The sequence below is a fragment of the Bufo bufo genome, chromosome 6 (genome assembly GCF_905171765.1).
Source record: "Bufo bufo chromosome 6, aBufBuf1.1, whole genome shotgun sequence".
NCBI lineage: Eukaryota > Metazoa > Chordata > Amphibia > Anura > Bufonidae > Bufo > Bufo bufo.
The window spans coordinates 392,600,478-392,625,598 of record NC_053394.1 but is presented as its reverse complement, the minus strand read 5'-3'; the positions used below and the strand labels follow the sequence as shown (position 1 = coordinate 392,625,598).

Genomic DNA, 25,121 nt, shown 5'->3' with positions numbered 1-25,121 from the left:
GGCAGACGCTCCCTCACTCAGCAGAGCTGGAGAATGCAGAGTTGAACCAGCGCACAACAGGGAAGGGAGATCTGCCATCTGCTCAGTGTATAAATGAAAGCAACATGTGGTAAGAGGACCCCTTTGTGCTGCAGGAGATTAACCCTTTAGGGGGGAGAGCTCTGGTTACTGACACTTTTGGGGGGCTATTGTTACTGGCTAGTGAGGGCAGGCGGGATTAGCCTCAGGGTGAGGGCAGTGGCGGCCATCCTAACTGAATAGTGAGATTGGGGTAAGTCAGTCTAACAGTAACTGATTCTGGAATATCATGTTATTAGTAACTACATATATGAAAATTGAAATTAGGGTCTAAATGTGACAGTTATCCTTTAAGTCAAAATTTGCCAGGGGTATGAATAATTATGGGCAGCACTGTACATTCATCTATGTTCTGCTAATTAAAAAAGTGTGACTTTTAAAAAGGACAGTATCTGAATCCCTAAATATAAAAAAAAAAAGTAAAAAATACAAAAAAAAAATATGTTAAATATAAAAATACAAAGTCAAGTAACATCTAAGGTCTCATGCACACAAACTTATTTTTGTTCCGTGTCCCGTTTATTTGCATCCTGTATGTGGAACCATTCACTTCAATGGGGCCGCAAAAAACTGAAATGACTCCACGTGCATTCCATGTCCACATGGCTGTTACACAAAAAAAAGAACATGTCCCATCTTTGCACTGCAGACAAGGATAGAACGGTTCAATTAGGGGCCTGATGATCCGTTCCGCAAAATGAGGAATGCACACATCCGGTATCCATGTTTTGTTGACATCACTATTTTTTTCCCATTTTTCTAATGCAGTGCTTTTTTTTCTAAAATAACGGATCTCAGGCGGAAAAGGCTCAAACGGATGCCAAATTTGCATAACTAATTTCAGGAGGTTTTATTTTGATAGGATCCATTTATTTTTTTATTTTCCAGTTTTTTTGATAGATCAGAAGAACGGAAAAATAAACGGTGAACTGAACCTAATATGGAATCTGTGTACGAATTTAGCATGATAGTCTGCTTGTCATAAACAGGTAGGGATAAGTGCGGCCCTAACTCCACCCACACCTCTATCCCTACCTACTTGCACGGTCCATCCTAACCGACGGGGTACAACTGGGCGGCAGTCCCTAGCTTACGTACGTGCAGGGGCCTAAGGAAGGGGAAAAACAACACAGGGAGAAAACAATACACAAAGACAGAACACACAGAAGCGAGGGCTTCCCAGGCCAGCACAAAATAGCAATTGGATCAATGGAGCTGAGATCAAGAGCCAGGAGAAAACGCAGGCACAAAGGGGTAATACAAGATCGAAGTCAATACAAGCTGAAATCAGGAGCCAAGATATCGCATCAGTACAAGGGGTCGAAGGCAAATCCAAGCCGAGGTCAAACAAACCGAAGTCACACATGCAGGATACGCTAATGAGCGTTTAATGAGACCAATCACAGGCAACCTGTGGCCAGCAGGTTACCTGTTTAAATAGGTCCTCTTGATGGGTCACGTGACGTGGCCGGCGTCACATGACCGTTGTCCAGCATCTCTGTACACCCGAGCGCCGACTCGCTAGCATCAGCGCTCAGTTCCCCACCTGCTCGCTGTCTAGGAGATGGAGGACGCCGGCCACGCTGAGGAGGGGTGCGCGCCCGGCTCCTCCCCGCCCACTTGTTACCATGGTGAAGAGGACGCCGGCCGCGTCCTTGCTCCTCCTCGCGAGCGGGATGCCGGCGGCGCTACAGAGAGAGAGCGCGTCGCCGGCTCCCCGTTACACTGCTACTCAATAATATACAAGGCTGTATTTGTAGCTGAAAAAAAAATTTTATACTCTGGATGATCAAATAAATATAGTGAGTCCCAATAATTTAAAGAAAATAATTAAGAAAAGTAGTAGAACCCTAAAACATAAATGTTTATTAATATCCTTAAATCGACCCTAAGTGGTCAAATGTAACTATATAATACACACAAAAAATGCCCTTTTCAGATCAAACAAGGGCCCAGAAGTAGGTACAGTATATGCAAGGAAACAGTCACAAGAGGAAATGATTTTCCATATAATGATCCTGATTGGTCCTCAGCCCGAAGGCATCACCTAATGGTAGTGATCCTTCGTCCTCGTACTTGCCCTGGAATGCCCTAATGCGCCCTAAGAAACCAATAAGTACTCTATTACCCCGATGCGTTTTCCCCCAGTATTTGGGTTCATCAGGGGGTACATATAAAGGGTGGTTAAAGGGGTAACACTCCCCCCCCCCTCCACATACAAAAAAGAAAGGTGAGGAAAAGTAAAGCCAGGAAGGGGGGGGGGGGGGCTGGTTAATACACAAATACCTGAAGTGGAATATGATCCAGTGTAAAGATGACTTGGTTCCTCAATTTAATATGCACTAACAAGCATCCAGCACCCCCAGAGGTATCATGATGAAAACATTAGGCTTCACTTTTCCTCTCCTCCCATTTTTGTATGTGGAGGGGGAGGGGAGGAGTGTAGCTGGTGGTTACCCCTTTAACCACCCTTTATGTGTACCCCCTGATGAACCCAAATACTGGGGGAAACGCGTCGGGATGATAGAGTACTTATTGGTTTCTTAGGGCGCATTAGGGCATTCCAGGGCAGATACGAAGACGAAGGATCACTACCATTAGATGATGCCTTCGGGCTGAGGACCAATCAGGATCATTATAGGGAAAATAATTTCCTCTTGTGACTGTTTCCTTGCATATCTAAAGCACTAAAGCTAAAGCACTAACATATCTAGGAGTAAGTATTACCCAACATCTATCTCGTCTACAGTATGCAAATATTAAGACATACATGCAAATCTTAGAAACAACCATATCTACTTGACAAAAACTTACACTATCTTACATTGGCAGAGCAAACCTACAGAACTTTCCAAGCTCCTCTACCTCCTTTAATCCCTTCCTATTATCCTAAGGCCAAAGACAAAAAACACATTAACTTTCTATACCGGTCCTTCATATGGAAAAAAAAAAAAAAGCCCTGGTATAGCACTTCGCATTCTGCAACAACCAAAACTCAATGGAGGCATACATTTCCCAAACATCAAAATGTATAATTTGGCCGCACACCGTATAATACTCGACTGCCTACAAGACTCCTCTCATTACACAAATTTGACCCTAGACAGTTCACTTCTCCCCCACACTCTCGTTAAAGGGTAACTGTCATGATTTCATAAAAAAATCAATTTTAGCATATGTTACTGCTGCAGCAGAATTATGCATAAAGCAATCTTTAGTTTCTTCACATACCACTGTTTTCCTTGAGTTTTTCCCTTAGTTACGGCTGTTTAAGCATTTACAATATGAGGACCTTCTCTGAGGCCATAACTGATTTCCCTCACTTCACATAAACACTTGATATAGCCAGCAGCTCCCTGCCAGCCAATCAGATTGTATTACTGAGAGACAAGCCTCCTCACTCTGAAGCCTAATGCAGGCATGCAGTGTGAAGGACCGCCCCTCTGTCTTCTGTTTATACTAAAAGGAAGACAGACAAGCCTTAACAATGGTCTTTTAAGGCCTCATGCACACGACCGTAATTTGTTTCTGTGTCTGTTCCGTTTTTTTTTGCGGATAGGATGCGGACGCATTCATTTCAATGGGTCCGCAAAACCGTGTGCTGTCCGCATCAGTATGTCCGTTCCGTTGCTCCGCAAAAAAAATAGTGCATGTCCTATTTTTTTCTAGTTTGCGGACAAGGATAGGCATTTTTACAATGGATCCGCAAAAAAAACGGATCCCATACGGAAAGTCATCCGTTTTTTTTGCGGACCGCAAAACACATACGGTCGTGTGCATGTAGCCTAAGGGAGCAGTGGAAAGGGAAAGAGGACTTTAACCACCTCAGCCCCCAGTGCTTAAACACCCTGAAAGACCAGGCCACTTTTTACACTTCTGACCTACACTACTTTCACCGTTTATTGCTCGGTCATGCAACTTACCACCCAAATGAATTTTACCTCCTTTTCTTCTCACTAATAGAGCTTTCATTTGGTGGTATTTCATTGCTGCTGACATTTTTACTTTTTTTGTTATTAATCGAAATTTAACGATTTTTTTGCAAAAAAATGACATTTTTCACTTTCAGTTGTAAAATTTTGCAAAAAAAAACGACATCCATATAGAAATTTTGCTCTAAATTTATAGTTCTACATGTCTTTGATAAAAAAAAAATGTTTGGGTAGAAAAAAAATGGTTTGGGTAAAAGTTATAGCGTTTACAAACTATGGTACAAAAATGTGAATTTCCGCTTTTTGAAGCAGCTCTGACTTTCTGAGCACCTGTCATGTTTCCTGAGGTTCTACAATGCCCAGACAGTACAAACACCCCACAAATGACCCCATTTCTGAAAGTACACACCCTAAGGTATTCGCTGATGGGCATAGTGAGTTCATAGAACTTTTTATTTTTTGTCACAAGTTAGCGGAAAATGATGATTTTTTTTTTTTTTTTTTTTTTTCTTACAAAGTCTCATATTCCACTAACTTGTGACAAAAAATAAAAAGTTCTATGAACTCACTATGCCCATCACGAAATACCTTGGGGTCTCTTCTTTCCAAAATGGGGTCACTTGTGGGGTAGTTATACTGCCCTGGCATTCTAGGGGCCCAAATGTGTGGTAAGGAGTTTGAAATCAAATTCAGTAAAAAATGACCTGTGAAATCCGAAAGGTGCTCTTTGGAATATGGGCCCCTTTGCCCACCTAGGCTGCAAAAAAGTGTCACACATCTGGTATTGCCGTACTCAGGAGAAGTTGAGGAATGTGTTTTGGGGTGTCTTTTTACATATACCCATGCTGGGTGAGATAAATATCTTGGTCAAATGACAACTTTGTATAAAAAAATGGGAAAAGTTGTCTTTTGCCAAGATATTTCTCTCACCCAGCATGGGTATATATAAAATGACACCCCAAAACACATTCCCCACCTTCTCCTGAGTACGGAGATACCAGATGTGTGACACTTTTTTGCAGCCTAGGTGGGCAAAGGGGCCCATATTCCAAAGAGCACCTTTCGGATTTCACTCGTCATTTTTTACTGAATTTGATTTCAAACTCCTTACCACACATTTGGGCCCCTAGAATGCCAGGGCAGTATAACTACCCCACAAGTGACCCCATTTTGGAAAGAAGACACCCCAAGGTATTCCGTAAGGGGCATGGCGAGTTCCTAGAATTTTTTATTTTTTGTCACAAGTTAGTGGAAAATGATGATTTTTTTTTTTTTTTTTTTTTTTTCATACAAAGTCTCATATTCCACTAACTTGTGACAAAAAATAAAAACTTCCATGAACTCACTATGCCCATCAGCGAATACCTTGGGGTCTCTTCTTTCCAAAATGGGGTCACTTGTGGGGTAGTTATACTGCCCTGGCATTCTAGGGGCCCAAATGTGTGGTAAGGAGTTTGAAATCAAATTCTGTAAAAATTGACCTGTGAAATCCGAAAGGTGCTCTTTGGAATATGGGCCCCTTTGCCCACCTAGGCTGCAAAAAAGTGTCACACATCTGGTATCTCCGTATTCAGTAGAAGTTGGGGAATGTGTTTTGGGGTGTCTTTTTACATATACCCATGCTGGGTGAGAGAAATATCTTGGTCAAATGCCAACTTTGTATAAAAAAATGGGAAAAGTTGTCTTTTGCCAAGATATTTCTCTCACCCAGCAGGGGTATATGTAAAATGACACCCCAAAACACATTCCCCACCTTCTCCTGAGTACGGAGATACCAGATGTGTGACACTTTTTTGCAGCCTAGGTGGGCAAAGGGGCCCATATTCCAAAGAGCACCTTTCGGATTTCACAGGTCATTTATTACAGAATTTGATTTCAAACTCCTTACCACACATTTGGGCCACTAGAATGCCAGGGCAGTATAACTACCCCACAAGTGACCCCATTTTGGAAAGAAGACACCCCAAGGTATTCGCTGATGGACATAGTGAGTTCATGGAAGTTTTTATTTTTTGTCACAAGTTAGTGGAATATGAGACTTTGTATAAAAAAAAAAAAAAAAAAAAAAAAATCAGCATTTTCCACTAACTTGTGACAAAAAATAAAAAATTCTAGGAACTCGCCATGCCCCTCACGGAATACCTTGGGGTGTCTTCTTTCCAAAATGGGGTCACTTGTGGGGTAGTTATACTGCCCTGGCATTTTCCAGGGGCCCTAATGTGTGGTAAGTAGGTAAATGACCTGTGAAATCCTAAAGGTGCTCTTTGGAATATGGGCCCCTTTGCCCACCTAGGCTGCAAAAAAGTGTCACACATGTGGTATCGCCGTATTCAGGAGAAGTTGGGGAATGTGTTTTGGGGTGTCATTTTACATATACCCTTGCTGGGTGAGAGAAATATCTTGGCAAAAGACAACTTTTCCCATTTTTTTATACAAAGTTGGCATTTGACCAAGATATTTCTCTCACCCAGCATGGGTATATGTAAAATGACACCCCAAAACACATTCCCCAACTTCTCCTGAGTACGGCGATACCAGATGTGTGACACTTTTTTGCAGCCTAGATGCGCAAAGGTGCCCAAATTCCTTTTAGGAGGGCATTTTTAGACATTTGGATACCAGACTTCTTCTCACGCTTTGGGGCCCCTAGAATGCCAGGGCAGTATAAATACCCCACATGTGACCCCATTTTGGAAAGAAGACACCCCAAGGTATTCAATGAGGGGCATGGCGAGTTCATAGAAAAAAAAAATTTTTGGCACAAGTTAGCGGAAATTGATATTTTTAATTTTTTTCTCACAAAGTCTCCCGTTCCGCTAACTTGGGACAAAAATTTCAATCTTTCATGGACTCAATATGCCCCTCACGGAATACCTGGGGGTGTCTTCTTTCCGAAATGGGGTCACATGTGGGGTATTTATACTGCCCTGGCATTCTAGGGGCCCTAAAGCGTGAGAAGAAGTCTGGAATATAAATGTCTAAAAAATTTTACGCATTTGGATTCCGTGAGGGGTATGATGAGTTCATGTGAGATTTTATTTTTTGACACAAGTTAGTGGAATATGAGACTTTGTAAGAAAAAAAAAAAATAATTCCGCTAACTTGGGCCAAAAAAATGTCTGAATGGAGCCTTACAGAGGGGTGATCAATGACAGGGGGGTGATCAATGACAGGGGGGGTGATCAATGACAGGGGGGGTGATCAATGACAGGGGGGGTGATCAATGACAGGGGGGGTGATCAATGACAGGGGGGGTGATCAATGACAGGGGGGGTGATCAATGACAGGGGGGTGATCAATGACAGGGGGGGTGATCAATGACAGGGGGGGTGATCAATGACAGGGGGGGTGATCAATGACAGGGGGGGTGATCAATGACAGGGGGGGTGATCAATGACAGGGGGGTGATCAGGGAGTCTATATGGGGTGATCACCACAGTCATTGATCATGCCCCTGTAAGGCTTCATTCAGACGTCCGGATGCGTTTTGCGGATCCGATCCATCTATCAGTGGATCCGTAAAAATCATGCGGACGTCTGAATGGAGCTTTACAGGGGTGTAATCAATGACAGGGGGGTGATCAGGGAGTCTATATGGGGTGATCACCACAGTCATTGATCACGCCCCTGTAAGGCTTCATTCAGACGTCCGGATGCGTTTTGCGGATCGGATCCATCTATTAGTGCATCCGTAAAAATCATGCGGACATCTGAATGGAGCTTTACAGGGGGGTGATCAGGGAGTCTATATGGGGTGATCACCACAGTCATTGATCATGCCCCTGTAAGGCTTCATTCAGACGTCCGGATGCGTTTTGCGGATCGGATCCATCTATCAGTGCATCCGTAAAAATCATGCGGACATCTGAATGGAGCTTTACAGGGGGTTGATCAATGACAGGGGTGTAATCAATGACAGGGGTGATAACCACAGTCATTGATCACGCCCCTGTAAGGCTTCATTCAGACGTCCGGATGCGTTTTGCGGATCCGATCCATCTATCAGTGCATCCGTAAAAATCATGCGGACATCTGAATGGAGCTTTACAGGGGGTTGATCAATGACAGGGGTGTAATCAATGACAGGGGGGTGATCAGGGAGTCTATATGGGGTGATAACCACAGTCATTGATCACGCCCCTGTAAGGCTTCATTCAGACGTCCGGATGCGTTTTGCGGATCGGATCCATCTATCAGTGCATCCGTAAAAATCATGCGGACATCTGAATGGAGCTTTACAGGGGGGTGATCAGGGAGTCTATATGGGGTGATCACCACAGTCATTGATCATGCCCCTGTAAGGCTTCATTCAGACGTCCGGATGCGTTTTGCGGATCGGATCCATCTATCAGTGCATCCGTAAAAATCATGCGGACATCTGAATGGAGCTTTACAGGGGGGTGATCAGGGAGTCTATATGGGGTGATCACCACAGTCATTGATCATGCCCCTGTAAGGCTTCATTCAGACGTCCGGATGCGTTTTGCGGATCCGATCCATCTATCAGTGCATCCGTAAAAATCATGCGGACGTCTGAATGGAGCTTTACAGGGGGGTGATCAATGACAGGGGTGTGATCAATGACAGGGGGGTGATCAGGGAGTCTATATGGGGTGATAACCACAGTCATTGATCACGCCCCTGTAAGGCTTCATTCAGACGTCCGGATGCGTTTTGCGGATCCGATCCATCTATCAGTGGATCCGTAAAAATCATGCGGACGTCTGAATGGAGCTTTACAGGGGGGAAATCAATGACAGGGGTGTAATCAATGACAGGGGGGTGATCAGGGAGTCTATATGGGGTGATAACCACAGTCATTGATCACGCCCCTGTAAGGCTTCATTCAGACGTCCGGATGCGTTTTGCGGATCCGATCCATCTATCAGTGGATCCGTAAAAATCATGCGGACGTCTGAATGGAGCTTTACAGGGGGTTGATCAATGACAGGGGGGTAATCAATGACAGGGGGGTGATCAGGGAGTCTATATGGGGTGATCAGGTGCTAATAAGGGGTTAATAAGTGACGGGGGGGGGTGTAGTGTAGTGTAGTGGTGCTTGGTGCTACTTTACTGAGCTACCTGTGTCCTCTGGTGGTCGATCCAAACAAAGGGGACCACCAGAGGACCAGGTAGCAGGTATATTAGACGCTGTTATCAAAACAGCGTCTAATATACCTGTTAGGGGTTAAAAAAATCACATCTCCAGCCTGCCAGCGAACGATCGCCGCTGGCAGGCTGGAGATCAACTCTCTTACCTTCCGTTCCTGTGAGCGCGCGCGCCTGTGTGCGCGCGTTCACAGGAAATCTCGCGTCTCGCGAGATGACGCACGGATGCGTCCAGGAGGAATGAATCAACCACCTTCCGGACGCATCCGTGCGTTAGGCGGTCGGGAGGTGGTTAATGAAAGCTGTTATTTTAAGGTAATTACAGCTCTTTTGACAATCATTGACAGGCTTAGGGTACTTTCACACTTGCATTAAACTTTTCAGGTATTTAGTTCCGTCCTAGGGGCTCAATAACGGGAAAAAAAACTGATCAGTTTTATGCTAATGCATTCTGAATGGAGAACAATCCGTTCAGTATGCATCAGGATGTCCTTAGTTCAGTCACTGTACGGTTTTTGGATGGAGAAAATACCGCAGCAAAATTCCGGAACACTTGCCTGAATGCCAGATCCGGTATCAAGTGTGTCGGGAAAAAAGGATCCGGTTTCCAGGTCTGCGCATGAACAGACCTTTAAAAATGTGAAAAATAATTAATACCAGATCTGTTTTTCCAGATGACACCGGAAAAACTGATCCGGTATTGCAATGCATTTGTCAGACTGAATGAGCTGTGCGCTGCGATTGGCCAGTGCTGCAGCAAGGGACACGCCTCATACAAAAAATCAGTCCAGTACAACAGAGGAAGGGCAGACACCGGAGCCTAAACCGGACGAACGGAGCGGCGCCCAGACATACTAGTAAGTGCAGGGGGACCCCTGGGCGCCGCTCTGCCCACTGATATAGTTTGTTTTTAGTTTGTACACTAGTGAAAGGTCCTCTTTAAGTAACAACCAGCATTCCCCCCACAAAGACTATCTTACTTACAATAGTAGGTCCCTGAGAGGAATCCATCTGACCAGTACCCAGCTCAGACATGTTTAACTGTACCACCTTGGATTCAGTCGTTTAGGCGACTCAAGGCAAGCCAGATTTTTGTGATCAGTAATTACCGTAATAGGATGAATTGCATCTTCCAACCAGTGGCGCCATTCTTCAAAAGCCAACTTAATGGCCAGCAATTCCCTATTACCCACATCATAATTTCTTTCAGCAGTCGAGTTTTTTAGAGAAAAAAGCACATGGGCACCATTTACTAGGTTAAGGACTTTGCGACAAAACTGCTCCCACCCCAACCTCGGATGCGTCAACCTCTACAATGAATAGCTGAGACACGTCCGGTTGCACCAGAATAGGGGCTGAAGCAAAACATTCCTTCATGGCAGAAAAAGCATGTAATGCCGTCTCAGACCAAACAGAGAAATCGACCCCCTTCCTAGTCATGTCTGTTAAACGTTTAACCACATTCGAATAATTCAAGATTAATTTACGGTAGTAGTTGGTGAATCCCAAAAACCGCATAAGCGCTTTCAGATTTTTGGGTCGATCCCAGTCCAACACCACATGGACTTTCTCGGGATACATACGAAAACCTGAGGATGAGAGCAGGTAACCCAGGAATTGCACTTCCTGAACAGTAAAAACAATTTTTTCCATCTTAGCATACAATTTATTCTCTATTAGGATCTGTAACACCTGTCTCACATGATCCTGGTGAGTCTCCATGTCTGGAGAATAAATTTGTATGTCATTCAAATATACAACAAATCTCCCCACCAGATGATGAAAGATGTAATTTACAAAGTGTTAAAAAACCTCTGGAGCATTGGTTAACCCAAAAGGCATGACCAAATTCTCAAAATGACCCTCAGGGGTATTAAAGGCTGTCTTCCATTGGTTCCCCCTCTTGGATCCTTACCAAATTATATGCCCCCCTCAGATACAATTTAGAGAACACCCCGGCACCGACAATTTGATTAAACAAATACGGAATCAAAGGAAGAGGGTAAGTATCACGGACAGTAATACGGTTGAGCTCACGGACGTCCAGACACGGTCTAAGGGTACCATCCTTTTTTTTAAACAAAAATAAAACCAGCAGCCACTGGGGATTTGGATTGTCTGATATGACCCTTAGCCAAGCTCTCTGTGATATACTCTCGCATAGCCTTTCTTTCGGGCTCTGAAAGATTATACAACCAAGATTTGGGCAGTTTAGCTCCAGGAATAAGATTGACGGGACAATCATACTCACGATGCGGGGGTTACCACTCTCAGAAAACTCATCAGAAAATTCGGAAATGCACGAGGGTACAGTTTTAGTGGTGACCACAGAGGAAGACGCATTAAGACAGTTGTCCATGCAAAAATCACTCCAATTGAGAATCTGTCTCGCTTGCCAGTCGATGGTAGGGTTATGTTTGCTTAACCATGGTAAGCCCAAAACCATCGGAGCAGGCAGACCTTCTAACACATAACATGAGATAGATTCCTGATGGAAATCACCCACTCTTAAATGGATGTCATGTAGCACCTGTGACAGGCATTTTTGGGTAAGAGGTGCAGAATCAATTGCAAAGACAGAAATGCTTTTCTCTAGTGCACTAGTAGTCAACCCATGAATACGAACAAACTGTTCATCAATCAGGTTAACCCCAGCCCCACTGTCGATAAATACCTCAATTTCCTTGCGCCACTTCGGTTGACAGGAGAAATCGGGTACTACCAGTAAATGACAAAAGTACGTTTTCTTGCTCCCCACCCACACCACCAATAGTAATTTGGGGATTAAGCGTTTTGTTTTTGTTTACACCTTGACGCTGAATGTACGGATAAATATTCACAAAATGTCCCTTTTTTTCCCACAACAAAAACAGACTCCATTCATATGACCAGAGCTCTTCCCAGCAGTCCCAGGAGTAGCGTAACCACAGGTGTCTCTTTACCATAAGTGTCAAAGGAAGCCGCCACCTTACTCGACCATACATCCTGAGGGTGATGACCTTAGATCTCCCCCTCAGGCGTCTATCCAGACGTACAGCAAGGGACATAGCTGCCTCCAATGACTCACGTTTTTCATGAAAGGCCAACGCATCCTGTAGCCTCTCAGATAGACCCTGACAGTACTGGCTACAGAGAGCAGGATCATTCCACTCCGCATCCGTAGCCCATCTCCTAAATTCAGAGCAATAGATTTCCGCGGAAACCACGTAACTTAATCTCAGCCTGAAAGTATATACACAAATCCGCAGCACTCGTCAGTTAAAGCAAATGGTTGATTTATTCCATAGAAAAAACAGCAGGTGGATGCGACGTTTCGACCGTCCTCGGTCTTTCTCAAGCAATACAGTGAATACAAAACATGTGTCTTATATAATGCCCAATACATGGGGTAAACCCTCCCCCAGGTGAGTCAATACAACTTCATTAATACATATTAGTAATACGTCATCACACGTAATCATCTATAACAACTTTCCGGTGTATATAATCCATTAAGTTACCTCTCTTACAGGGATGGTCTTCACAGGGCCTCATTCCCCCTCCGCAAATTCTTCTAAGACGAACCACGTTCGGCGTCCCGGAAGCTATGGTGCGCATGCGTCCCCCAGTCATCATTCAACCAATGAGAAAAATTCATCAGCTGACGTCACCTGTTGTCAATAACACAGGAGCAGTTTCTGCTCCACGGCATTGCAGTGCGTCCACCTCGTCTCCTATCAATGACGTGGTTCTCGTCATGGAGACACGGTTGTCAACACAAATATTTATGTGACGCACATGTCACCCGACTCCTACCTACGCCATTGTTCAGTGGATTCTCGGACATGTCCTCATGGGTGCAAGTCCCTCCTCCTTAGGTCAAAAACACCTCCGATATTATACTTGGGATAGTCTCTGGACTAAGTTCATCCAGGAGTCTCCATATTCACTAACTGTTCAATATGGTTCTTCCAGAGTGTTCGCTGTTTTCCTTCAGCTATACACCCCTCTGAAGATATCATATCCCAAACATACCGACCCTACAGGTAAAACCCCGTCCCATCCATATTACATGTTGGGGCAGGTGTCTCCTGACAGGAATTCAGGTCGTTCAGAGTGCCACGAGGGCCAGCCATATTTAGTGACCATAGCCCCCCTGGCACTCCACGTCCATCCATACATACACTATATTTGTCTTTTTTAGAGGTGATAGACCAGGGATAGGACTTACCCCCCACTTCGGACATGCCCGTCGACCTTAAATATTGGACAGACGACTGCATTGCCTTGGGGACATCGACATTCAAGATTGCGGAACAGGGAGAGACCCCAGTGAAGACATCCCTAGGGAGAGATAATGAAATAAAATTCAGTGTTGGTGAACAATAGTGAACAATAGTGATTAATAAGTTAAAATCATCACAACAAAGTTGGGCACATACTTAAGTTACAAAAATAATGAATAAAAGTCCAGTCTACATTTATGAGGAAGAGATACGTAGAATCCCTTTATAGGAAGACCCCCAGATTGAAATCTCTATTAAGTCCCCTAGGTTCACGCGTATCGAGCCTGTAAATCCATTTTAACTCTAGTTGTTTAAGGAGGGTCTCTCGATCTCCCCCCCTCCGTAATGTTGGTATCCCATCTATAACTTGAAACCGAAGTTGCGACAAGTTATGTCCCATTTTGTTAAAATGTTCTGGTACTGGGAGATCCAAGGCTTTTTTTCTGATCTTGGACTTGTGTTGTGTGATCCTCTTTTTTATCTCCTGTGTGGTCTCTCCCACATAGAGGAGCCCACACGGACATTGAAGAGTGTAAATGACATAGGATGAGCTACAGGTGTAAAACTGTTTGATTTTATATTTTTTCCCAGTGTGAGGATGTGCAAATGTTTCTCCTTTTGTCATATTATTACAGTGACAACATCCTAAACAGGGGTAGCATCCTAATCGTTTCTGCATTTGTACATTTGGAGGTTTATCTGCATGAACCAACCTGTCCCTTACATTAGGGCCTCTCCTGTATGAAAATAAAGGTGGGTTCCTAAACTCTGGGGTATCTGGAAACGCTTGTGTGAGAAGCGTCCAGTTCTTTCTGATCACCGTAGCCACCTGCCTGCTCAACATTGTGTACCTGGAGACAAAGGGGATCCTATTCTGGATACCTGATTTATCCGTGTTTTTCTCAAGTAGTTTCTCCCTTTCCATTCTATGAGCCCTATCTTGATGTTTATTCGTCAGCTGTTTAGGGTATCCCCTATTCACAAATTTTTTGTTCATTTCCCCCAACCTTACCTCCACTTTTTCTTCATCACTGACAATTCTACGTACCCGTAGAAATTGGCTGTAAGGTAATGATTTTATCATATCTCGGGGATGTGAGCTGTCATATTTTAAGATGTTATTTTTGTCAGTATTTTTCACATGTATGTCCGTGCCCAATTTTCCATTCTGGACACATACCAATGTGTCCAGGAATTGTAGCTCGGTCATAGAACTGACTCTCGTGAATTTTAAAGCTGGGTGAATGTTGTTTAGGTACTCATTGAATGCATGTAATTCCGGTTCTGTACCTGTCCATATACAGAAGATATCGTCAATGTATCTCATCCAGCCCCTCACAAATTTGAAGGAGCTGGATGGATACACAAACCGATCCTCTATACATGACATGTAAATGTTGGCATAAACAGGTGCGGCGTTAGACCCCATTGCCGTCCCCCTCGTTTGTAAAAAAAATTGATCTTTAAATTTAAAGTAATTCCAGGTCAGTATAGTCTCCAATAACCTCAGAATAAAATTTACCATTTCTGGTGTATATTCTGAGTCAGTCAAGACATGCCTGACTGCCTCCAAACCTTTAGCATGGTCAATGCTCGTGTAAAGACTGACCACGTCAAACGAGACTAGCCTGTCTCCAGGTTCAATCTTTAATTCTTTCAGTTTACACAAGAAGTGGGTGGTATCTTTCACATAAGATAATGCTTTTGTAACATACGGTTGTAACACCCCATCCAAGAACATAGCTGGTCGTGAAAGAACAGAGTTGATGCCGGACACAATAGGGCGTCCTGGCGGATCAACCCTGCTCTTATGTATCTTGGGTAGGGTGTACAATACCGGAGTGACCGGATGTGTGACTATCAAGTAGTCATGTAATGGACCATCAATGATATCCTCTGCGTACGCGTCATCTACCAAAAGTTTGATCTTCCGAGAGATATCAAACTTTGGGTCTTGATCAATTAGACGATAGCCAGAGGTATCGTTGAGCTGTTTTTTTATCTCACACTCATATTTCACAGTGTCCATAATGACAATCGCTCCGCCCTTGTCGGCCGGTTTGATTGTGATTTCATCCCTGTTGCTCAATTTGGTTAGTATATTCTTCTCTATTTTAGTGAGGTTAGATCTAAATTTAGCCTGTGACTGTTCCCTTAGTTGCTGCATATCCTTTTGTACTAATGAGATATATGTTTCGATGACATTAATGTTTGGTGGTGGTTGAAATTTACTTTTCAGTGAAAGGTTATATTTTTTAAGGGTCATGGTGTTTTGCACCTCTTCCTCCTCTCTTTTGGTGATATCACCCCCTTTCCCTGAAAAAAAACCTTTTAATCTTAAGCGTCTAAAAAAACGGTACAGATCTACTTCATACTCAAACCAATCGATAAACATAGTTGGACAATAGGATAATCCCTTATTAAGCAATGTCAATTCTAGCTCTGTGAAAGAAAATGATGAGATATTTACCACCAGACTCTCTATTTCAGTCTGTTCACAGCTTGATCTCTCACTTTGTCCATATGTCCTCTTTGGTTCTGGCCCATCGGTAGTTTCCTGGACCTGGTTATCACAGAACTTCCTCCATCGTCTGTGTTTAGATCCTCCCCTCCTTTGTTGTCTCGTTTTCTTTGGCCAAGTCCTTGACCTAAAAAAAGAGGGTCGTCACTACAGTCCTCAGATGATTCCGGGGTAGTTGCGTCTCTATTTTTTCTTCCATCATAGGGCCTGCAACGTGATTTTCCTTTAAATTGTGCGTTTTGATTTCTTTGTTGTCCCATGGTCTGTTTACGGTATACTTCTCCTCGAGTGTAGTCATCGAGATCCCGGTGCCACTTTTGTCTCTTTGTGATCTCGATATTACTTCGATATTTATTCAGATCAATATCCAATTTGGTTTTAATTACTGAAATCTCAGTTGATGTTAATAAAGTGCTTAATTGGTTCTCCAATGTATTGATCCGTATTTGGTTTGATTCCAACTCCAGTTGCAAGTACTCCATATTTAAAAGCATGATGTCCATGGAATATCAGGAGACACCTGCCCCAACATGTAATATGGATGGGACGGGGTTTTACCTGTAGGGTCGGTATGTTTGGGATATGATATCTTCAGAGGGGTGTATAGCTGAAGGAAAACAGCGAACACTCTGGAAGAACCATATTGAACAGTTAGTGAATATGGAGACTCCTGGATGAACTTAGTCCAGAGACTATCCCAAGTATAATATCGGAGGTGTTTTTGACCTAAGGAGGAGGGACTTGCACCCATGAGGACATGTCCGAGAATCCACTGAACAATGGCGTAGGTAGGAGTCGGGTGACATGTGCGTCACATAAATATTTGTGTTGACAACCGTGTCTCCATGACGAGAACCACGTCATTGATAGGAGACGAGGTGGACGCACTGCAATGCCGTGGAGCAGAAACTGCTCCTGTGTTATTGACAACAGGTGACGTCAGCTGATGAATTTTTCTCATTGGTTGAATGATGACTGGGGGACGCATGCGCACCATAGCTTCCGGGACGCCGAACGTGGTTCGTCTTAGAAGAATTTGCGGAGGGGGAATGAGGCCCTGTGAAGACCATCCCTGTAAGAGAGGTAACTTAATGGATTATATACACCGGAAAGTTGTTATAGATGATTACGTGTGATGACGTATTACTAATATGTATTAATGAAGTTGTATTGACTCACCTGGGGGAGGGTTTACCCCATGTATTGGGCATTATATAAGACACATGTTTTGTATTCACTGTATTGCTTGAGAAAGACCGAGGACGGTCGAAACGTCGCATCCACCTGCTGTTTTTTCTATGGAATAAATCAACCATTTGCTTTAACTGACGAGTGCTGCGGATTTGTGTATATACTTTGAAGCTGGGATCAATGGCCAGGATCTCGATCTGCTTGCACCACCATTACCGCAAGTAAGGTACTGTTTATGGTTTTCCCAATTGTTTTTTTTGGGCATAGTAGTGCTGCCGGATCTTTCTATATATCCTTAATCTCAGCCTGAGAGATCTGATCCGGGTGATCATAAATAAGACCCAAATCTCTAAAAAATGTATCTGTCGACTGGATCTCCGTCCCTCCAGTCGGTAGATGAATTTTTTAGAGAAAAAGCCCAAGACTGTGCATCATCCTTAAGCAAAGAAATGATCATACCCACACGTTGACACTCATCCCCAGAAGAGTATGGACGCAGCTTAAAGTACAACTTACAGGATTCCCTGAACCGAATGAAATTTTCACTACCACCAGAAAATCTGTCCAGGAGGGCAATCTTAGGTTCAGGGCAGGCCTGGTACCCACCATCAGAACCAGCCGCCTGTGGTCTCTGAATACGTAAGACTGTCACGCGGAGGTCTGCTACCTCCAATGACAGTCCCTGCAGATGTTCGACCAGTGCAGACAATGAAATGGCGGTTTCTATTGGCGGGGTGGTAGATAATATCACGATCGGTGTGGGCGGAAACGACCACACTGAACACAGGAGGGAAGGGGAACAGTGACTGGGCCTGGAAACTAGGGACACCTCCTAAACAACCCTGATCCGGGCTCTAACTAACTATCAATATGAATAGACCTTAATGGTAGGAATATTCATATGCTGGATACCTGGGCCCTTATATCCCTATAAGGCCCTGTGAAAAGGTTAGGACCAAAGTGTCACGACGAGATGTGGGAGGGAACACCACACCAAACACAAGAGGGGGGTGGAAAAGGTATCTGGCCTAGAAGCTAGGGAGAGGAAAAGGTCACCACCTAATGAATCCTAACCCTAGCCCTGACTGCTAACCGAATTAACGGACCTTAGTGGTAGGACTGTTTATTCACTGGAACCTAAAGCATGACTACCCTGTAATGCCCTGAGGTAGTTATAGGGCCCAAAGATGACCCGTTCCTTAAGCTGAAGGAACAGGGGTCTTGACTCAGATACCAGAAGGCAGGGTTAGATACCAGAATGCAGCTCAGCTACATCTTTATTCTACTCCCCCACTAGCACTGTGTCTGAAAAGCTTCATATACAGCTCTGCTACATCTGTCTATCTCTTCAACCAGCACTGTGGCTGAACAGTCTCATATACAGCTCTGCTACATCTGTTTCTCTCTTCCATCAGCATTGATGCTTACCCGCTACATATACAGCTTTGCTACATCTGTCTATTCCCTTCCCCATTAGAACTGTGGCTGAACAGTCTCATATACAGCTCTGCTACATCTGTTTCTCTTTTCCATCAGAATTGATGCTTACCCGCTACATATACAGCTTTGCTACATCTGTCTATTCCCTTCTCCATTAGAACTGTGGCTGAACAGCAGCATATTCAGCCCTGCTACATCTGTTTCTCTCTTCCACCAGCATTGATGCTGACCCGCCACATATACAGCTCTGCTACATCTGTCTATTCCCTTCCCCATTAGAACTGTGGCTGAACAGCAGCATATTCAGCTCTGCTACATCTGTTTCTCTCTTCCACCAGCATTGATGCTGACCTGCCACATATACAGCTCTGCTACATCTGTCTATTCCATTCCCCATTAGAACTGTGGCTGAACAGCAGCATATTTAGCTCTGCTGCATCTGTTTCTCTCTTCCACCAGCATTGATTCTGATCCGCCACATATACAGCTCTGCTACATCTGTCTATTCCCTTCCCCATTAAAACTGTGGTTGAACAGCATCATATTCAGCTCTGCTACATCTGTTTCTCTCTTCCACCAGCATTGGTTCTGACCCTCCACATATACATATCTGCTACATTAGTCTATTCCCTTCCCCATTAGTACTGTGGCTGAACAGCAGCTTATTCAGCCCTGCTACATCTGATTCTCTCTTCCACCAGCATTGATGCTGACCCTCCACATATACAGATCTGCTAAATCTGTCTATTCCCTTCCCCATTAGTACTGTGGCTGAACAGCAGCTTATTCAGCTCTGGTACATCTGATTCTCTTTTCCACCAGCATAAATGTTGACCCGCCACATATACAGTTATGCTACATCTGTCTATTTTCCTCCCCTGCCAGTCATATGGCTTTGTAAGTCTAGCTTATGTCCTGCTGGATGTCATAGATTGAAACCTAGCAACTCATGCTAGTAAAGTAACTTGTTACATAAGAATACACAGTACTGCTTCAGAAAGCAGAGATGGGTATGCAACGTAGCTCCTTATTTTAGTTATTGGAGTATTTGTGTGTTTCTGTCTACTATATACAGCAGTGCTGAGTATGCTTATTGGAGTATTTGTGTGTTTGCTTACTATATACAGCAGTGCTGTATTTGCAGCTTGGTCTAGACCACCAAATTGCTGGTGTGGGAAGTGAATAGACCAATGTAGTAATGTAGTATATGAAGCAGTTCAGTAACATTGCAGGTGGATAACAATAGAAGACAGAAGTAGCAGAGCTTTATATGAGATGAGTTGGCCACCAAGCTTGTGGGGGAGGGGAAGACAAACAAGTATCAGTGATATCCACAGTGCTTTTGGGGGAGGGGGGTGGTGGTGGTATGCATTTATAAAAAAAATATTTCGAGCCAGTCAGTCACACTACTGATGTTAGGGTACTTTCACACTAGTGGCAGGACAGATCCGACAGGCTGTTCACCCTGTCGGATCCATCCTGCCGCTATTTCGCCTTGCTACCGCTCCGTCCCCATTGACTATAATGGGGACGGGGGCGGAGCCTCTCACCGGACTAAAAAGTCAGACATGCAGTACTTTTAGTCCGGCGGCCTTGCGCCGTGCAATGCCGAGCTGCGGCGGAGCTCTGCCCTTGTCCCCATTATAGTCAATGGGGACGGAGCAGCGGCATTGCAAAATAGCGGCAGGACGGATCCGACAGGGTGAACAGCCTGTTGGATCCGTCCTGCCGCTAGTGTGAAAGTAGCCTTAGAGTGTACTTTCTTCTATCACAATACATAGCTAGGACTGGAAATCCAGCGGTATAGCATCTGCCATAGTAATAATTATTCTATTTGGCATAGCTTCTACTCCACCAAGAGGCGTGAACATCCTTGAACAATCAGTATTCTAATATATATATTTAGTTTGTTTTTATAATATACATCATACATTATGAAAGGTTTCAGAATTAAAAATTTAGATTTTTAAAATAAAAGTTTGTAATTAGAATTTTTTATATTTTTAAGGCACCTTGTAATACTGTCACTGGGATTTTGTGTATAGAGCTGAGGACATGGGTTTCTAGATGGCCGCTAGCACATCCGCAATACCCAGTCCCCATAGCTCTGTGTGCTTTTATTGTGTAAAAAAAAACGATTTGATACATATGCAAAAATAATCTAAGATGTGTCCTGTACGTGAGATGAGTCCAGCGTGAAGGAGCCCAGCACTGCCCGCATCCTCAAAATCTGCTCCTTGCTCCTCGACGTCAGAAAGCCAGAGCGCCATAATCTCGGGATGCGCGATCACAGTTCGTTCCCTGAGGCTGATGCCAGCACAGGGAAGGAACACTATGACGACACTGCACATGCGCTGATCCCATATAAGTGAATGGGAGCGTACTGTGCACGCGCGTCCCACGGTACCATTCATTTATATGGGGCCTACGGAAATAGCCAAGCCAGTGATCTGCTATTTTTGTTTTACCCATAAAAAAGATTGCGCATGCACATTACGACCTCCGTTCATTTCAAAGCACCATTCTCATTGTAAATGTGAGTCCCAGCAGAGAGACCCACAACTATGAGACAATGGTGACATATCATAGAGATATGCCCCCATTGTCTGAGATGGCTATACCCCTTTAACCAATGGCTAATTGTTCACATTGGTTGGAACAATCAGCCATCGTGGGGATATATCTTACAGATATTTGCCTCCAGTGTCCTCTATTGGAATATCCATGTAACAAGAGTATGTGGTGTAACAGGGGCCACATAGTGGGTATCAAAACCGATAAGAAGCAGATTTGACTTTCTCTATATAAAAAGCCTTTCACATATGTTGGTACACCTCGTGACATCCAAAAATATCAAATACAGAAACAAAAATTTAGTTTTAATAAAAAACTTTACTGTAAACATTATTAACATGTATATTGAAATTTAAGATTTAATTTTACAAGATAAGAGAATATTATTCAACTTTTTATTTTTTTTACTTGCTATACAAAAAATATTATTTTCTAAAGAGATGTCTTCGAACCAAGTCCTCTTTTGGTGGCCTTTCAATTGGTGCAATATTTTTTGGTAAAGTAGAAATGGCCGATTGCCATGGTGAATCTAGTTTTCCTTCAGCAAAGTCAAGAATTCTAGATAGTCTTGGCTGTAGAGATTCTTGAGAATGTGGTTCGTACATGATTTTCACCACCCAGGCTTTTCGCGCCTTACTGTACTCGAATCTGGATCTCTTCTGTGGCTTCTCACCCTCTGTGTCAACAAATTCTTTTAAAACAGCCTGGACTCTGCCCACATTTGAATTGTGGTCCAAAACAGCTAGCGTGGTTCTAGCAACCATGGCATCATAATAAAAATGTACCCTTTTCGGACGATACTTGAGTACACTCGAATGTAAAACCTCCAATTCACCGGTGTGGCAAAAAAAAACAAAGATGTTCAATGTCCTTCAGAAGTGACTGATTAATAATAATACTTTTTATTTTATCATATGCTGTGGAGTCGTCGGTGAGCCACTTTGTATCCTTTATCCCAGTTTTATGATGGCACCTTGAGTAGTTATTGTCAGATTCCCATTCGTGAATATTTAGTACGTGTTGTAAAACGGACTTCCATCTGGCTATTAATTCAGCTTGGTCTGCGTCACAGTTTCTTGAGCACCACCAAAGATGATTTTTAATTGATGGTATCCATGGTGACAGTGAGGCACAATGTTTTGTTTTTGAAGCAGTTAGTAGCTTCTGTCCAACTGACTTGGCCAGATGCTATACATCAAATTAATGCCTGATACAGGGATATTCTTCTCTAATTAGTTTGCGTATGCCTACTATTCGCACATTGACATCGCTAGCAATCACTCGGTCTATAGTTTTTTTTAACGCTTTTTTCTCAAGGCTTACAGAATTTGCCGGTGGAATTGTCTGTTGTACACTAAGTCCACTATTTTGCGAAGTTCGGTCTCCATCATTGTATAAATACAATATTTTGCAGAAAATCTGGGGCTGTCGGATTGACCGTCCCCTGCCAAGCATACCGGTCTCCTTCCCAGTGTGGATATTATTTCAGCACGTTCTTTTTTCCACTCTTTACTTATCATCGGGAAAATATACTTTGGCTGGTTCAGGTAATGTGTCAACTGTGATATCATCGACACATTTTTTTTTTTGAAATGGCTACTGCTTAGAACAATAGCACTGGACAATATAATGTTGCCAGCCGCAATTCGATTTACTCTCGGCTGGCTGGTCCACAGTTGTTGAATGTGTCCACGTACACATTTTACATCCAGGTTAATTGCCGATCCAATCTCCCTGATCTTCAGATGAGTAAGTTTTGAGCCACAGGTTTTTCGGTATTGGCATGGAATCATAGAGACCAAACTTTCAAGGCAACTTTAAAAAACAATACATTTTTTTATCTGAAACAGGGTCTTTTAGATCGCCACAGATAATATCCATTTGATCAGGATCTGTTGTTACTTTGTCTAGTGGTTCAATCTCATCTTCAAAGTCATCAATAAATGCTGATAAATCCTCATCTTCCTCTTCTGATTCCAGATTGTCAACTGGATTAAACTATGGGTCTTCTTCTATTTCATTTATTTCATCTTGCACTTGATGTCTTTTTGCCAGCTCTATTTTTTGTAAAATTTTATTTTTTATTTATTTTCAAAGGTGACATATTTGTGATTTCGATTCTGTTCAAATTTTTGCCTGCACTCAATGGGGTGGACGAAAAAAAAGTAGGTGATCGGTCTATGGGTTCGATGTCTTCATGCAGGGAATCATTATTGCTATTTTCTGATCGGTTTGAATGTTCTACATCTTCTTCAGAAGAAAGTTCACTGTGTGATTCATTCAAGTGTGCTTTCTCTGTTTCCATTGCTGCTTTTTCAGTAATGGTAACTTTTCTTTTTCTAAATTTTGAAAACTGTTGCCTTCCCAATTTTGACCTTGTCCACCAATAAACGTCACTGTGTTCCACGTTGACGATGCCTAATTTTTTTGGTCTGATTGGCAATATTTACTTTTCTAACAAAACTTGTATCTAAAACAAATGTATTATGGTCTTTGGACCAATACAAGTCTGTATTGGTTGATTTGTCCTCCTTTGATGGCTGACTTGGAGTCTCAATTTGAACATCCGTATCGTTTACAGTAGCAGTCAATGGAAGGTGGAATTGGATCGTGCTTCCAAGCAAATTAATTTCCCTACAAAAAATTACATTGCCAGTTGAAATAACAGCATCAGACCGAACTTGTGTAGTAGGCATATTTGCAACCTTTCTTTTCTTAGGTCTCCTTTTTACAAACAGCGTAGTCTGTAACGTGGGGTTCTTACAGCTGCAGCTTGATTTTCTCTTCTGAAATATGTGCAGAAGGGGTAGCCGATCGCGAGTCCGAACTCTGGAATGATGCAGAGCTTGATTGGCTTTCTTCCGCTGTCCCTTCATTTGTATCTGATGACTCCTTAGTACTGTCAAGATTTTTCTGAAAAATGGTGGGCATTGCGTCTGAACGTAATTTTTTGCGTAATCCACCTTCTTCGTAAGAAAAAAATCTAAGTGCTTAGAGCACAATCGGTAATTTAAGGTATGTTTTTTTTGGATTCCATGATTTTTTCAACCCATTCTTCTACGTTGGGAAAATGCTAGACCAAAAAAAGTAATATTACTTATTATTTAAAAAATTACTTTTCAAACAAATTCACAATATAAATAGGCATGTCATATTGATCGCATATACACGCATTAGACCATAGATGTTTTTTTTTTAAATATGTAACCACGCATCCATCTGTTAAAAAGGCGCAAGTAAAAAGTCATAATGAGCTGACTTTGCTTACGCAGCCGCCCTCCGTTCACTGCAGTGTGTTCATTGAAAATAAGCAAGCTATATAAGTGGGCTGCACTGAAGTACATGGGGGTGCCATCTGCACAAGTTATCAGAAGCACAAAGATCATCCAACTGGGTCAGATCCCATAAAAATATCTGTAAGGGTTAGGCTAAAAGCACACAAATGTATTTTTTTCCCGTGTCCGTTATTTTTTATTTTGCGTATAGGATGCGGACCCATTCATTTCAATGGTTCCGGTAAAAATGCAGACAGCAAAGAGTGTGCTGTCCGCATCAGTATGTCCGTTCCGTATCCCCAAAACAAAAAAGGACATGTACTTTTCTTGTCAGATTTAGGCATTGTTACAATGGATCAACAAAAAATAAAAGGATGTCATACGGATGTTAGACTTTTTTTTTTGTGGATTAGCAATTTACAGACCTCAAGCCTAAGGTTACATGCACAAGACTGTTCTGAGCCACAGATTTTGCCGCTTGGATGGGTACCCATTCACTTCATTGTAGCCACGAAAGATGCAGACAGCACTCCGTATGCTGTCCGCATCTGTTGCTCCGTTACGAGTTCAGCATACAGAATCTAATCGCTCCTATTCTTGCCCGTTTTGCATACAAAAATAGCAAGTTATAAGGGGTTACGTTTTGGGGCTGCTAATTGCGTAAAGCACACAGACGCCAACCATGTTTTGCGGATTGTCAACTTGAGAACCGCAAAGCACACAACAGTCGTGTGCA

At 43.1% G+C, this 25,121-nt stretch overlaps 3 protein-coding genes across 3 annotated transcripts in view; 1 reads left to right on the top strand and 2 right to left on the bottom strand.

Moving 5' to 3' along the window:
* Nucleotides 1-15,650, bottom strand: part of LOC121004244 (zinc finger protein 271-like) — a 124,563-nt gene extending 108,913 nt beyond the window's left edge. Inside the window, exon 1 of the mRNA XM_040436401.1 lies at nucleotides 14,397-15,650. Coding sequence (XP_040292335.1) covers nucleotides 14,397-15,650 — 1,254 coding nt within the window. The remainder of the gene's footprint in view (nucleotides 1-14,396) is intronic.
* LOC121003516 (zinc finger protein 208-like) overlaps nucleotides 1-25,121 on the top strand; it is a 2,651,670-nt gene that overhangs the window by 1,185,774 nt on the left and 1,440,775 nt on the right. The gene's annotated exons all lie outside the window — the stretch shown is intronic.
* The window catches only part of LOC121003540 (oocyte zinc finger protein XlCOF22-like), a 933,287-nt gene that overhangs the window by 371,238 nt on the left and 536,928 nt on the right, over nucleotides 1-25,121 (bottom strand). The window lies entirely within an intron of this gene.